The sequence below is a fragment of the Salvelinus alpinus genome, chromosome 10, assembly GCF_045679555.1.
Source record: "Salvelinus alpinus chromosome 10, SLU_Salpinus.1, whole genome shotgun sequence".
In the NCBI taxonomy this organism is placed as follows: domain Eukaryota; kingdom Metazoa; phylum Chordata; class Actinopteri; order Salmoniformes; family Salmonidae; genus Salvelinus; species Salvelinus alpinus.
This window is the reverse complement of record NC_092095.1, coordinates 59,983,265-59,999,823: the sequence shown is the minus strand read 5'-3', so window position 1 is coordinate 59,999,823 and position 16,559 is coordinate 59,983,265. Positions and strand designations below refer to the sequence as shown.

General features: G+C 43.5%; 1 protein-coding gene and 1 pseudogene across 1 annotated transcript in view; both read left to right on the top strand.

The window, feature by feature from the left end:
* Positions 1–1,943: 1,943 nt before the first annotated feature.
* Positions 1,944–2,373, top strand: LOC139531378 (ubiquitin-like FUBI-ribosomal protein eS30 fusion protein; annotated as a pseudogene).
* A 13,178-nt stretch (positions 2,374–15,551) lies between these two features.
* Positions 15,552–16,559, top strand: part of fam171b (family with sequence similarity 171 member B) — an 8,614-nt gene continuing 7,606 nt past the window's right edge. Inside the window, exon 1 of the mRNA XM_071330057.1 lies at positions 15,552–15,913. Within this exon, the coding sequence (XP_071186158.1) occupies positions 15,703–15,913 (211 nt within the window). The 5' untranslated portion in view covers positions 15,552–15,702. The remainder of the gene's footprint in view (positions 15,914–16,559) is intronic.

The following is a 16,559-nucleotide window of genomic DNA, read 5'->3' as shown; positions in this document are numbered from 1 at the left end:
ATTACTAGAATACTTTTGCCATCTTGCAATGCAAGACTTCAACCAATAGAAACTGTGCGTATGCATGGTCTAAAGTTTGCGGCAGGATGAGCACATTGTCACGTCAAGTTCAGTTTTTATAAATACAAACTTTGGGGTGAAAACTGTCGCATGCATGTATGCTCCAAAACATGAGGCCCCTAGTGAGTAGATTCAGGATGGAACTAAAATGTGACGAAAATAGCTCTACTAACATTTACAGAACCTTCTAGAAGCCAGTGCAGTCAGGTGTGCTGATGGTGTAGTGATCGAGAGAGGAGAATGTCTTCAGATCACAGATTACATTTAGGGGATGCTTGAGAGGCTTGTGAATGATTGACATCTCTCTCTCTCTCTCTCTCTCTCTCTCTCTCTCTCTCTCTCTCTCTCTCTCTTCCTATCTCTCTCTGTCATGCATATACACACACATTCACACATTTACACATTCAAAGTAATGTGTAAAATCCTCAACGTTCAAACATGAATTACCATCATTATCAGAACCCAAGTTGCCCAAGAACCCACGTTCAAAACAACTGGGAACTCGGAAATCTCAGACTTCAGTGTGTTCAAGACAACTGGGAACTCTGAAAAAAATTAGCTCAGACTGGGAAAAATAGTTTGAATTGTCATCTAAGTTGGAATTCCAAGTCAGGAACTCTGGCCTCTTTCTAGAGTTCCGACTTTCCAACCTGAAGATCACTGACGTCATGATATGACCTCGTATTTTTCAGAGTTCCCAGGTGTCTTGAACACACCAATACAATATGTCTGGACCTGACGACTTGGACTGGTTCCCATGACTTTGACTATTGTTTATTAGGTCAATCTCAGTAGCACCTGACAGCCAAAGAGACAAACAAACCGCCTGTGGCTGTCGGGACTCTTAACCACTGTTTTATTTCTGGGCTCGCTCTCAGATACTTTGTCCTACTAGCCCTGGAGGATAAATGGAGGATGAAACATGGAGAAGGGAGAGAATAGACAATTATTAATGGAATATTATTAATTTGCCTGATCTACCAGCGGTCGTTGAGGCTCTCACAGTCAGATGAATGGCCTGTCAGTAGTATAACATAGGTGCTACAGCTGTGCCGGCCGGGGCTAAATCAGGAGCAATGTTGGGATCTAATCAATATCTCAGCTCAGCTCGACGGACGGACGTTGTGGCTACATTCCAATTGGATAACTTGCTCCCTCTCTTTCTTTCCTCTGACCTTGTCGAATTTCCCTCCTCGATGATCTCAGAGGGCCTGGATAGTGGCTGGGTAGAGTTTGCAACCCATTGCTTTCACCTATCCGGTCTGATTTAGAGGAAAAAGGGTGAGTTATTCGATTATAATCCAGAGTTTGTGTCTAAATGGTGATGGTTCCCCCAACTGCTAGCAAAGTAAATGTCCTGCAACACCATAAAATGAGACTATGTGCCTAATGATATCTAACTAAGTTGATTTGGGCACCAGGCAGGCACACCAGAGTTGGGTTTGATGTTAGATGTGGACCCCTGAGGCAATGTTAAGCAGTACATGTGGACCCCACACACGTATAGGGACTGGTTGATAGAGGGAGGGAGGAAGACAGGAGGAAGGTTACGTGGTAAACGATAGAGGGCTAATTCACAATGTTCCCTTGATGTTCTTGCCTGCAACAGGTCTTAATTCAATCTAACCATCTGTTATGTGCATGTTTACCGCATGAACCACAACAACACACCAACGCCTGCTTGGCTTGATCTAATTCATTAGGTTATGTTCAGGCAAAGGAGAAACCTGTCTGTATATTTATGGAAATAAGCTATAGCCCGGCCCCCGAGAGAACATTGTCGTGTGTTTAGCTCTAATCATGAATGCTGAATAGCTGAGTTGATTGAATTAGACCTTTCGTGTTCTTGCCACTTCCTGTTTTCATTCTACAGTCGAAACACACACTTGTTACACTGCAACTGTGAGACTTTGGTTGACCATGCAGCTATTTGTGCGTGCTCAGACTCTCCACACCTTTGAGGTGTCTCGGCTAGAGACTGTCGCCCACATCAAGGCTCATATTGAGGCATTGGAGGGACTGTCCTGTGATGACCAGGTGGTTTTGCTGTGCGGGGTACCCCTGCAGGACGATGATGTGATTGGCCAGTCTGCACTGGAGTTCAGCACTCTTGAGGTTACCACCGACTGTTGGGAGGCAAAGTCAATGGCTCCTTGGCCAGAGTGGGGAAGGTCAGGGGACAGACCTCCAAGGTGGACAAGCAGGAGAAGAAGAAAAAGAAGACTGGCTTAGAGGAGGATCCAATATAACAGGTACTTTGCGAATGTGGTGCCAACATTTGGCAAGAAGAAGGGAGCCAATGCCAACTCATAAAACTATTTCCCCAATGCCTCGTCTGCTGTGTTTATGACAGTGGAACACTGACTCTGTGTGAGCAATGGACTGTCTGCCAGTTGTAATTATATTGGGCTGATGTTCACTGTGATGAAACACAATAAAACATGGCAAGGAAAGAAAGTGGTAATCGGCACCAATTTGATGTTTCTATTACAGTGGGTGAATTGAGCAGTTGTATGATTGGCTGGGAAGAAATGGACTCCAGCAAGAACACAAGTAGGCCTAGTTGAAGTGCACATTTCATTTCCTGTATTAGACAGCGTTTACAAGTCGAGAGCTTGGGACTATACAAACCCTCATTGGTTTGAATGGTGTCCGCGATTTTTATCTTGTATTCTTTTTAATTTAACAACACAAATTGGGGTATTTAGACTACTGTATAGGTAGAGAACGTTGAACAGAACTTTGACTAAAATACAGATAGAACCTTATAGTTCCAAACTCTTGAAGTCATCTGGCATTTCCAGGTCTGTCAGATGATATGAGAATAGTCTTTGGCATGTTCTCATCCAGTATGCCCAGATCACTCTCATTTGGTGCCTTGACAATACATGACTTTTCATTTTGATGTAATAATATCTTATGTTGTTCTTGTCCAGAACTGTTCTGTACTCTATGTTAGTATTTTGAATGTATTTTATGTTTTATGTGGGCTGATTCCTGTTTTATGTGGACCGATTCCTGTTTAATGTGGACTGATTCCTGTTTTATGTGGACTGATTCCTGTTTTATGTGGACTGATTCCTGTTTTATGTGGACTGATTCCTATTGAGCTTCAGGGGTCTGATGAAAAGACATGATGAAAGGTCTGCCTTTGTGTGTGTGTGTGTGTGTGTGTGTGTGTGTGTGTGTGTGTGTGTGTGTGTGTGTGTGTGTGTGTGTGTGTGTGTGTGTGTGTGTGTGTGTGTGTGTGTGTGTGTGTGTGTGTGTGTGTGTGTGTGTGTGTGTGTGTGTGTGTGGGGGGGGGGTGTATGTGTGTATGTGCACGTGCATATAACATATGTCTGCTTCCTAATGGCTAGGCCCTATACACTCTTAGAAAAAAGGGTTCCAAAAGGGTTCTTCAGCTGTCCCCATAGTAGAACCCTTTTGGGTTCCAAGTATAACTACCTCTGTGGAAAGGGTTCTAGATGGAACCCAAAACGGTTCTACTTGGAACCAAAAAGGGTTTTTCAAAGGGTTCTACTATGGGGACAGCTGAAGAACCCCTTTAGGTTCTAGATAGCACTTTTTTCCAAGAGTGTAGAACTTCATTGAGTATTAGTACAAAACACCCCCACAAATTCACTGGTTAAATTGCGTGGGAGCAGAGCCATTACTCATGTATTTGAACTAGCATCTAAGGCTGCATTAGCCAGTGCATGGGAGTAAACAGCTACAAACAAGTTGCTATGGCTGCTATTAAACGATACTGATGAAGCCAATGGGAACATGTCTTCTTGGTCCATTAGCATCAATCCACTACCAAACCCCTTTCGTTGCAACAACAACAGATTGTAGCTATAAAAGGGCCGATTAGTTCCATTGCTCAGCTTCATGGCAGGTACAACGGCACAGTGACTGATACACACGGCTCTTTTGCCATATTAGTCTCTCCTTATGGTATATTAATCAAGGAGGCCCTGATCTGTCTATCCAAGCCCACAGTAAAAGGTTCTAAGTAGAGAGATGCTTAAAGCCTCAGAATATTGATTACACGGCCAAAGACGTCAGTGGAACACTAAGGCAAATTACTCAATCAATTACTGAATCAATAACTGTATAAGAACTACAGTAAGTATCCCCTGCTGAACCAAATACCCCCTGCTGAAAAAAGTAGGTAAACTGGACAGACGATTATGATATCAACATGCAGTTTGCTTTGTTCCTGGTGTAACCATGGAGAAGAGCGTTTGGTTGAGCCTGTGATGAATGACATCCCTTGGTCTCCGCCCACTCACTCCCCCACATACGTTCCTCTCCCTACGAGCAATGACCTTGGTGGAAATCAACACAGGCAACCGGAAGCAAACCTACTTCCTAGTCAACACCAGGCACCCTACAGGGCAGTGGGTTTACACTTTACTGGTAGACTGTAATGCTGTATTCCGGTGGGCAAGGCTACCATTACATGCTACATCCAATACCCAAAAAGCACATACAGGATTATAAATGGTTCAGGGCACAAATGTGTTAAAAACAACTGGAGTCTACCTGTTTCAATGCATTTTGAGGTCTGGTATCAGAGACTGACAAACGCATGCATCAGTGACCTGCACTCTCATCTGAAATGAATGGGATGTTACAACACTGCAGCGCCGTAGTGAACATTAGTCCTGTCCCCCTGGTTCATCCTAGAACAGATAGACAGGGCCAGACCCAAATGCCCATCTGGCATTTCCAGGTATACAGACCTCTGTGCTCCATCCTCCATGTTGGACATCTGCTACAGATGGTTGGGAACAGTCGTGCCGTTTCACAGTAGCCAAGCGCATTTCTCCCTGTCGGGGCTCCATCTGTTTCTGTTGGTAACGTGGAAGGGTGCCGCCATCTTTTTTTAAGGTGAATTCTGCTAGCTTCATAGGTGGTTTGGGGCCTTAGAATGGACAACGTACTGTATTTTAAGGTGCCGTTTTCATAGAATTCCCACAGGGCACACATATGTGTATGTACACACACACACACACACACACACACACACACACACACACACACACACACACACACACACACACACACACACACACACACACACACACACACACACACACACACACACACACACACACACACACACACACACACACACACACACACACACACACACACACACACTAATGAGGCCTGTGTTCCACATAATAGACTTTCCGCCAAATACTGAAGACATGTTTATGTACTTTTGCTCAGGAGAGACTAAAGAGATGATATATTGATTTTGAAGACCCTTTCTGAATACTGAGTGTCGTATGTCGACATTGATAAAGGGCTGCACCTTGGTGTAAAATGGCTTTAAGAATGTGTCAATTGAGATAAACTAAGTGTTAGCTGTGCAGAGACGTATCATAAATCTGCAGGTTTCTAGCATAACGATATCAACAGTAGATCAGGAGAGTTCAAGGTGTGTTCTCAAAAATATTATCTCCATTGCAGCCGACGTGCATGATTTAAGATATGCATTTCATCTTGTTGCCCGAGCTAAATCACAGAGAAAGGTGGGATCATTTCTCCTTACAGCTTACAGGCGAGCCAGCTTTTTCTGGCTCGCCTCTGAAAGATGGTGCAGTGTCTCTAATTCACTCCAGAACAGCCACTCCCAATCCCACATTCACACCATATGAGCAATAACTTTCACTGAATGGAAAACACCAAGACGTTAACCTTATTCATTTAGGTAGCAGGCTAGCGGCGCAGAGTACGGAATACCACAACGCCACAATGAGGACGTGAGCCGTTTATTTTATTCAAGTTCTGTTGCACTCAAATTATTGCCACTAGCCCTGGGTCCTAAAATAAAAAATAAAAAATGTGTCCTTTGATTGTTGCTCCATTCACTGGCAAGCAATGAGGTTTTCCATCACCATCCTTGCTTTCATGAATGTAGATGAACTTGGCAGACAACACATTGCAAATGGTGTGCAGTGCACGCAGGTAAAGTTCAGAGACCTACTTGAGTACACTCTTAGAAAAAAGGGTTCCAAAAGGGTTGTTCGGCTGTCCCCATAGCAGAACCCTTTTTGGTTCCAGGTAGAACTATTTTGGGTTCCATGTAGAAGCCTCTGTGTAAAGGGATCTACATGGAGCTCAAAAAGGTTCTACCTGGAACTAAAAAGGGTTCTTCAGAGGGTTCTCCTATGGGGACAGCTGAATAACCTTTTTTAGGTTCTAGATAGCACCTTTTTTTCTAAGAGTGTAGGCAGAGAGATATGGAGGCTTGTTGCACAGCTACTTACACGACTAGACCCCTGAAGCAGTAGCCTGAAGTAGTAGCCTGAAGCAGTACAGAGCCACTTATCACTGGGGATCTAATGATCTGTCTCTTATTGCCATCAGGTCCATATTTCAACCTGGCCATGATGTCTCTCCATTTCCTCAAGACACTGGATGGTGGATAGACCCCTAGGAGAGAGCAGAGTCAGTATGCTATCATTATAATAGAAGCAAGCTATTTCACCTTTGTTGAATCTAGTTCAGGTTTAGTACATCATTCACAACCAGTCCATCAACAGTCAACCATATAGGCCTGCACACACATGACAGATGGTAAAAGTGACATGTTATGATGCAGCCTTTATTCTATTGTCCATCACCTAAACCAGGCCAGTAAATAATGACAGTGAATATTCTAGATTTTCTCTGATGTCATGGTAACCCAACATCCTCCGTACCTGGTACAGAACTACAAGAGACCAGAGGCGAGTTCAACAAGGCTTTTGTTTGCGCGCGAGCATGTTGCCAGAGTAACAATTTCATGAACATTCCAATATGTTCCAGTGAAACATCACACAGCTACTTTTTGTAAGGATTACTGTGGCTTTCTAGAGTCAATATTCAAACTGAAAATGACTTAGCTACTCTACATGGCCACTTGATTATTTTTTAGCGGCAGTTTAGACCTGAAACGGACACTTACGTTCGCTGCACACTACCTTCTCTGACGGTCGCAGCTAGCACAAAACAAATGGAATATGTTAGCTAATGTTAGCCAGCGCTCGCAAACTATTTCCCTTGTTGAACGCACCTAAGCCCCCGCCCCCACCCCCCCTCTCTCTCTGTCCCTCTGTCTTCCTGTCTCTGTCTCTCTCTCTCGGTTCAATTCGAAGGGGCTTTTATTGGCATGGGTAACATCTGTTTACATTGCCAAAGCAAGTGAAATAAATAATAAACAAAAGTTAGAAGAAACAAATGTAACAACATCAACAACAAAACATTTGAAAGTAAAGATTGCACTCTAAAAGTTTTGAAAAAGATAAAGACATTCCAAGTGTTATGTTATCAGTTACGAACAGTGTTTTAGCAATGTGCAAATTGTTATAGTACGAATTGTGGGGGAAGATAAACAGATAAATATTGGTGGTATTTAAAATGTTGTTTGTGCTCCACTTCCTGCCCTTTTCTCATGGCAACGGGCCACACATCGCACTGCTGTGATTGCACATTGCAGTACTTCACCTAACAGATATGAGAGTTTATCAATGTTTGATTTGTTTTCTAATTCTTTGTGGGTCTGTGTGATCTGTGGGAAATATGTGTCTCTAATGTGGTCATATATTTGTCAGAGGGTTAGGAAGAGCAACTCAGTTTCCACCTCATTTTGGGGACAGTGGGCACATATCCTGTCTTCTCTTGAGAGCCAGGTCTGCCTATGCTGTTCTCTATCAATAGCAAGGCTATGCTCACTGAGTCTGTACATAGTCAAGGATTTTCTTAAGTTTGTGTCAGTCACAGTGGTCAGGTATTCTGCCACTGTGTACTCTCTGTTTAGGACCAGGTAGCTTTCCAATCTGCTCTGTTTTTTGGTTGATTCTTTCCAGTGTGTCAAATAGTTATTTTTTTTGCCTTCTCATAATTTGGTTGGGTCTAATGGTGCTGCCGTCCTGGGGCTCTGGGGGGTCTCTTTGTGTTGTGAACAGCCTGTTCTGTTTCTCTATATAGCCCATTCAGTTAGGAACATGATGAACCATCATGATGAGCTGATGAACTGGCTATGTGACCAGATATCAGCCAGGATTTCCCTCATCGTTACAGTTGTTAGTTAACTAGCTAGCACATTTTTTGCCGTATTAGCATAGACTTGACATGAGTCAAAACACCTCAAAACAAGACATGGTATCAAGAACCAGATGAAACTAGCTGAAAAGAGCCACCTAGGATTCCCCACATGGCAGCTTCTGGTCATTGTTGCTACAGCTATCTGACCACACGGCCTTCTGCCTCTGCTGCGTGCACATCATTTTCGTGACGTTGTCAGCCAACCCGTCTATACTGTGACTCCTGGCTGATTTTGGAAATGTGGATTTATTTGCAGGTATAGACCTCTAGACTTCATAGAAGTGGAATAAGCCCTGAGCGGAAACCTGGCTGGTCCCATGAGTACATGCATATGGCATCCTGAGTGGCACAGCGGTCTAAGGTACTGCATTGCAGTGCTAGAGGCGTCACTACAGACCCGGGTTCGATCCTGAGTGATATCACAACCGGCTGTGATCGGGTGTCCCATAGGGTGACGCACAATTGGCCCGGTGTCGTCCGGGTTAGGGGAGGGTTTGGCTGGTGTAGGCCGTCATTGTAAATACAAATTTGTTCTTAACTGACTTGCCTAGTTAAATAAAAATCAGGAAATAAGTAATAGATAACCACACACTGCTGAATGCTCCAAAAGTCTTGACCCAAAGGTCATCATCAGGCTTCATCAGGGATACATGTTTTCAACACAAGGACAGTTCTACAGTACTTTCATTGCTACACCAGAGCAGGTGCAAAAGTGGCCTGGAAAGGCAATGATGCTTTTGTGCAAAATAATTGTAATGCTTGTCATATTTTTTGGTCTGACAGCTGTGACCAACCTGATTTTCTGCTTGTCCTACCCGTTGTGAACTTATGTTGAGATAAGCTTAATTTGTGCACGTCCTTTTTGTCCTCACCAGATATTCAAATTCCCCTGTTTTGGGCATTTCAAAATAGTTCACAAAGACAAGAAATACATTTGCTTTTCATAATCTGTCACCTCTAGATAGTTCTGCGTGACTTTGGGAGGCGAATGGTTCTCTCTGGGCAGCGTCTGTGATTGAAGTCACCTCTGAGACTGACCTCTGACCTCTGCTATGAGTCACACACAGTCCACTCTTTATGAACTATTGTGGTCACAGTTCATACACCACCATAGGCTCAAGGTTACTCATTTAATTCAATGACTCCTCCTATACTCCTCCTCTCCTGTCACCTGGAAAACAGGAGTGGAGGGAAAGTGGAATGCTTTCAGAGTTCTCTCCCCTGTAGTTATTCACAGCCAGTGGTTCTTCATCTCATCCACAAGCCAGCTCTCTCTTTCTCTGGTAGGACTTGAACCTGGGTACGAAGGTTAAGAGTTTCTTAGCACAGGTGTGTTACAGTATGCTTACCTCATTTGAGATCAGTCTGGGACTTTTCACAATGTTACAGTAAACCCTAGCGCTTAAGAGCGTTGGGCCAGTGACCGAAAGGTCGCTGGTTAAAATCCCCGAGCTGACTAGGTGAAAAATCTGACTAGGTGAAAAATCACCTTAACCCCAATTGCTCCTGTCAGTTCCTCTGGATAACAGCGTCTGCTAAATGACTCAAATGTAAGACACAGTATATTGTCAGACAGTGTTTGTTTAGTTTAGCATTGACTGAGGCCTGTACACCCTGTCCAGGTTTGTTAGGGTGTATCTCCCTGACAACGTGTCACAAATGCTTGTCTCATATCGCAGACACAATCTCAGACAACTGACAGCAACAAGCGATCCTGACCTTTAACTGGTCTGTGTTCACACCGGCACTACGCTCCTACACTGATAACTTGACCTTCTCTCTCTCTCACTCTCTCTCTCTCTCACTCTCTCTGTCTTTCTCTCTCTCTCTCTGTCTTTCTCTCTCTCTTTATCTCTTCATCTCTCTCTCTCTTGTCTCTCTCTCTCTCTCTCTCTCTCTCTCTCTCTCTCTCTCTCTCTCTCTCTCTCTCTCTCTCACGCTCTGTCTTTCTCTCTCTCTTTATCTCTTCATCTCTCTCTCTCTTGTCTCTCTCTCTCTCTCTCTCTCTCTCTCTCTCTCTCTCTCTCTCTCTCTCTCTCTCTCTCTCTCTCTCTCTCTCTCTCTCTCTCTCTCTCTCTCTCTCTCTCTCTCTCTCTCTCTCTCTCTCTCTCTCTCTCTCTCTCTCTCTCAATTCAATTCAATTCAAGGGGCTTTATTGGCATGGGAAACATGTGTTAACATTGCCAAAGCAAGTGAGGTAGATATTATACAAAAGTGAAATAAACAATACAAATTAACAGTAAACATTACACATACAGAAGTTTCAAAACAATAAAGACATTACAAATGTTATATTATATATATACAGTGTTGTAACAATGTACAAATGGATAAAGCACACAAGTTAAAATAAATAAGCATAAATATGGGTTGTATTTACAATGGTGTTTGTTCTTCACTGGTTGCCCTTTTCTTGTGGCAACAGGTCACAAATCTTGCTGCTGTGATGGCACACTGTGGAATTTCTCCCAGTAGATATGGGAGTTTATCAAAATTGGATTTGTTTTCAAATTCTTTGTGGATCTGTGTAATCTGAGGGAAATATGTCTCTCTAATATGGTCATACATTGGGCAGGAGGTTAGGAAGTGCAGCTCAGTTTCCACCTCATTTTGTGGGCAGTGTGCACATAGCCTGTCTTCTCTTGAGAGCCATGTCTGCCTACGGCGGCCTTTCTCAATATTAATATTAATATTAGCTCTTTTTATTTCTGTCTATTTAACATATTTGTTCTAAAAACGTCTAATATTAAAACAAGTTTCATGAACGGTTAGGTGTTCACTCAAACACTTATTTGAAAAGTATTCTCTCTCTCTTTTTTTTTTTTTTATTCTCTCTCTCTCTCTCTCTCTCTCTCTCTCTCTCTCTCTCTCTCTCTCTCTCTCTCTCTCTCTCTCTCTCTCTCTCTCTCTCTCTCTCTCTCTCTCTCTCTCTCTCTCTCTCTCTCTCTCTCTCTCTCTCTCTCTCTCTCTCTCTCTCCCTGTCCCTGTCCCTGTCCCTGTCCCTGTCTCTCTCATCTTCATCAGTCAGAGTTATTCCATAACGCCTCACCTTCACGGATCACTGTGACGGGTTCAAGCCTCGCCAAGATTAAAATGTGTTCTCTCTCCCACTTGAGTAAAAGTGGATCTTGTTTTGATTGGATGACTTTCCTGCCCAGAGAGGTGAGGAGCAGTGTTCATTGGTCTTAAATGGTGACAGGACCCAGTCCAGAGAGACCAAAACAGCTTAATCCCTCTCTCTTTCCAGCTCTTTTTATTTCTGTCTATTTAACATATTTGTTCTAAAAACGTCTAATATTAAAACAAGTTTCATGAACGGTTAGGTGTTCACTCAAACACTTATTTGAAAAGTCTGCAAAAGTTTGACAGATGGATGAATCTAAAATGTACATTTCAGTTTTCTATAACCACCAATCAACCCTTGTCGTATTCCAATCATTAATACGTCGGTCGATAAGACAACGTTCATTACCATTCCATTCCCCCAGCATGACTCACTTCAACGCACATTAACGCACATCACATTAACGCACAACAGTTCCCCTCCTGCTGTGAGACTGGGTTGTCAGTTATTCGGCACTGTGGTGAGACTGAGTTGTCAGTTGTTCACCACTGTGGTGAGACTGGGTTGTCAGTTATTCACCACTTTGGTGAGACTGGGTTGTCAGTTGTTCAGCACTGCTGTGGGACTGGGTTGTCAGTTATTCAGCACTGTGGTGAGACTGGGTTGTCAGTTATTCAGCACTGCTGTGGGACTGGGTTGTCAGTTATTCAGCACTGTGGTGAGACTGGGTTGTCAGTTATTCAGCACTGCTGTGGGACTGGGTTGTCAGTTATTCAGCACTGTGGTGAGACTGGGTTGTCAGTTATTCAGCACTGTGGTGAGACTGGGTTGTCAGTTATTCAGCACTGTGGTGAGACTGGGTTGTCAGTTATTCAGCACTGTGGTGAGACTGGGTTGTCAGTTATTCAGCACTGTGGTGAGACTGGGTTGTCAGTTATTCAGCACTGCTGTGAGACTGGGTTGTCAGTTATTCAGCACTGTGGTGAGACTGGGTTGTCAGTTATTCAGCACTGTGGTGAGACTGGGCTGTCAGTTATTCAGCACTGCTGTGAGACTGGGTTGTGAGTTATTCAGCACTGCGGTGAGACTGGGTTGTCAGTTGTTCAACACTGTGGTCAGACTGGGTTGTCAGTTATTCACCACTGTGGTCAGACTGGCTTGTCAGTTATTCAGCACTGTGGTGAGACTGGCTTGTCAGTTATTCACCACGGTGGTGAGACTGGGTTGTCAGTTATTCAGCACGGTGGTGAGACTGGGTTGTCAGTTATTCAGCACTGTGGTGAGACCGGGTTGTCAGTTATTCAGCACTGTGGTGAGACTGGGTTGTCAGTTATTCAGCACTGTGGTGAGACTGGGTTGTCAGTTATTCAGCACGGTGGTGAGACTGGGTTGTCAGTTATTCAGCACGGTGGTGAGACTGGGTTGTCAGTTATTCAGCACTGTGGTGAGACCGGGTTGTCAGTTATTCAGCACTGTGGTGAGACTGGGTTGTCAGTTATTCAGCACTGTGGTGAGACTGGGTTGTCAGTTATTCAGCACTGTGGTGACATCCGTATTGATCAACCCTTTATTTATCATCCAATACACAGTCTGTAACGACTCAGCCTCTGGCTTTCCAATAGAGGAAATAACAAGATACCACTATGGTATATTAAGGACTGGCACTTCTAGGACACACACACATACACACACATACAAAATCGTATGATTTTAACCAACCTCAAATGCAGTATGATACACCCAATGGTAAAACCAAACATGGTGGTGACCAGCATGACTTTAAGATGATTCATGACACACAACTTCCATCTGTAACACTATAGCCTAAAGATAATAATGGGTAATGTGGGGTGCTTTTTCTTTATCAATATTCAGGTTACGTGCCTGTATCCATCGTCTAAACAGCCATTTAGATCCTCCGCAGCACAGATAAGAGGACACGTAGCGTTGGCCTCAGAGCCTCAGAGCCTGGGCCCAGTCTGGACTGCAGCAGGCCCACAGCAACCCATTAAAGCCAGTGGAGGGGAAAGCCATTCATCAGACAGATATAGAGGGGAGGTGAGGCAGAGGCAGCTTGGATTTGTTCAATGGGGATAAAGGCGTGGTTAGGAGTTAAGGGAGGGAGATTGTGGGTGGAGGGAGGGGGGACAAGGGGAGAATATTGCTGTGGTTGGTGACAGTCCTGGCTTTCTTTTGAGAGTGTCATGGTCAAACATCATGGACCATGAACCATGCACACACTATAGACCTACACAATGTTTCAGCATGTTGTACTGGAAAACCCTTTTTGAACTGATTTAAGTTCCTTTAACACTTTCATTTAGTCTAAAGGACCTGAACTGTATGAGCAAATCATTTTTTGTTAATAGTAGCATAACATTTAAAGTCCATAAATATCAGGGTCCTCACTGCTGAATGGGCAAAAAAAAAATCCAATGTCCCCAACAACAACATCAGCAACAGCAGAACTACCTCGATGCTATTTATCAAACAGGGCCGTGTTTCCACAATAATGACACTCTGTCTCTGCTATTCTATGCATTGTTTAGAAAATACAAATAGCCCCCCTGGATAGTTCATATCTGGAAGAAATGTATTTGATTTATTGTGTCCCATTCAAAGCAATTTGCAACTGGGAGAGAGGGACATCAAAAACATGAATCACTGAGCCATTTGGAGAGGCTATTCATTTATCCCATAATACCTGTTTAACTGTCATCCTCTTCACTGATTAGGCTACTGTTGTGGACGGACATGACACTCCCTGGTTCTGTCGCAAATGGCACACTGTTGGCACCCTATTCCCTATATAGTGCACTGCATATGGGACCCTATGTGCCCTGGTTAAAAGTAGTGCACTATATAGGGAACAGAACGCCATTTGGGACAATCCCTCAATCAGAAGAGGAAGGCAGCACACTGGGAGAGATTCTAAAAGGAGAAGAGACTGGGAATTTGTGGATGTTCACCCAGTCTTCCCTCTAGTGGGCTGTCTCCTTAACATGGAAGGTAGCCTAGCAGTTAAGAGTGCTGGGCCAATAACTGAAAAGTCGCTGATTTGAATCCCCGAGCCGACTAGGGGGGACATCTATCGATGTGCCCTTGAGCAAGGCACTTAAAACCTAATTGCTCCTGTAATTCGCTCTGGAGAAGATCGTCTGCTAAATGACAACAACAACAAAGCAACACACAGAATATTAGAATAGACTTCTTTAAATGTTAACTGGTTCCATATATGAGTAGAGGGTGAAATTGGCCATAGTTCTGACCACTAATTGAGATGGTATCACCTTTTCTAGGCCTACTAGTTGCACAGAGCTTATGACTTCCGTTCAAAGATTCCACAGCCATATAGACTACCAATAGAAATATCCATTATTGAAAAAGAAAAGATTCCAATGTGGCTTTTTCTCGTTGAGCTTGACCCTGCTCTCTTGTGAAGATAGATATGGAACTCAAGTTCAACCATCTTGCTTGCCTCAGTGTTGGGAAACGATACAATGTCGCCACTTAGTGGTCAATTCTTCAACTGTTACCAGGCTAAGCCAAGACAGTTAAATACAGGTTATCTTTCTAGAATTGATAAGTGGTGCTTCAAATAAAATATTAATGGACCCTTTCGATTTCCCCCACACATATGAACACATTTTTTTTCTTAGACTCAGTTCTGAGAAAAGGCATCAGAAAATGAAGGACCTAGGCTATTTTTGTTTAACCTTTATTTAACTAGGCAAGTCAGTTAAGAACAAATGCTTATTTACAATGATGGCCTACACCGGCCAAACCCGGACAACACTAGGCAAATTGTGCGCAGTTCTATGGGACTCCCAATCACGGCCGGTAGTGATACAGCCTGGAATTGAACATGGGTGTTTGTAGTGACGCCTCAACACTGAGATCCAATGCTGCCTTAGACCGCTGCGTCACTCGGGAGCCCCTACTCCATTGTTTAGGGATATGTTTTTCCTCGTAAAATAACTTTGTATTTTTGTAGGTTAGGCTATATCTTCAAATAATATTGTTTTAAAGTAATTTTGCAGTCATGGAAAGTCATTCCATGATCAATAGAGACATTACATATAAATATTCTGCTATTTGCATGTGAAAATGTAATGGGATGTATTTGCTCTATTTAAATTGTTCCGCTCGTTGGGCACTATTTGATTGTGCACATCGGCCAGAGTGTGGCTTTCATTGGCATCAATTTATAACATGTGTAGGCTACCATCTTTTTGTTTATGTACAAAAATACATTTCCGACAGAGGGCATTGTAGAGTTGTATCTATGATGTAACAGCACCATCTCCCGTCTCTGTTGTTGTACGCCCCGAAAACACAGCATCAGCGCCTGCTTTCTGTGCATACTTAGGTTACCTGCCTCCGTTCCACCATGAGGTTTCCATGACAAAGAAAGCGACGAGACTAGGCCTCCATTCCTCCTTCTCTGTCTCATTTCGCGCAGTTATGTCTTTGGTTCGCGGCTCCCTCTCGCCATGCCTGCGGACCGCCTGTACCTGCTTTTCTCGCTGGTTGTGATCTCCTGCGGGGCTGGCGTCGTGAGGGCGGCGCCGGAGGGTGGTGTCCTCCGCGGCCTACCCACGCTGCTGGCCGCCGAGGACAATGTCATCTCCACTGTCCCAGACGGGTCCATCACCGGCCAGACGGCCCTTTATCAGTTTCAGATTCGGTCTGCCCTAACACCAGGTACAGGACATGTTTGCGGTATATTTGGGTTGGGCTGCGGGTTTGTGGGCCTGTTCAGCATGTTAAAATGGTGGGGAGAAAATGTTCAGTGTGGAGAGAATAAAACATTGGGCATGATAACGGAACTGATCATAATTTCTCATTGATAATATCATAAAGGACGATATATGATGATGATATTAACCTATATGATATTTTGTGTATTTATCTCACTCAACATAGGCTACAACAGTAATACATACAAATGACTCGCAGAAATACAATGATGTTTTAAAACAATGTACACAATGATTGAACCGTTATCAGTAAACCTATGACACCGGTTTTACCAACTTTGTCTTCACGTATTGTAGAGTATCCTACACATTCAATATAAAGTATCTTACTAAGATTTATGACTTTCACTGCAATCTAATAGTCTGTCCCCTCGACAGATTCCCCTGGCAGCTAATCGGATTTAGTGTTGTGATTTCATTTGAAGGTTTTCGAGATTAGGGGATTATCAGTATGTGTTTGTAATGATCAGGGTTTTAATCCTTTAGTACAGCACGCTCACACCATATCTTTTTCACCATTGCCTTGCTTCATAAATCCTTTATTTAATTGACTAAGCCTCATCATATTAGTTAGAGTTATTATCATGAGT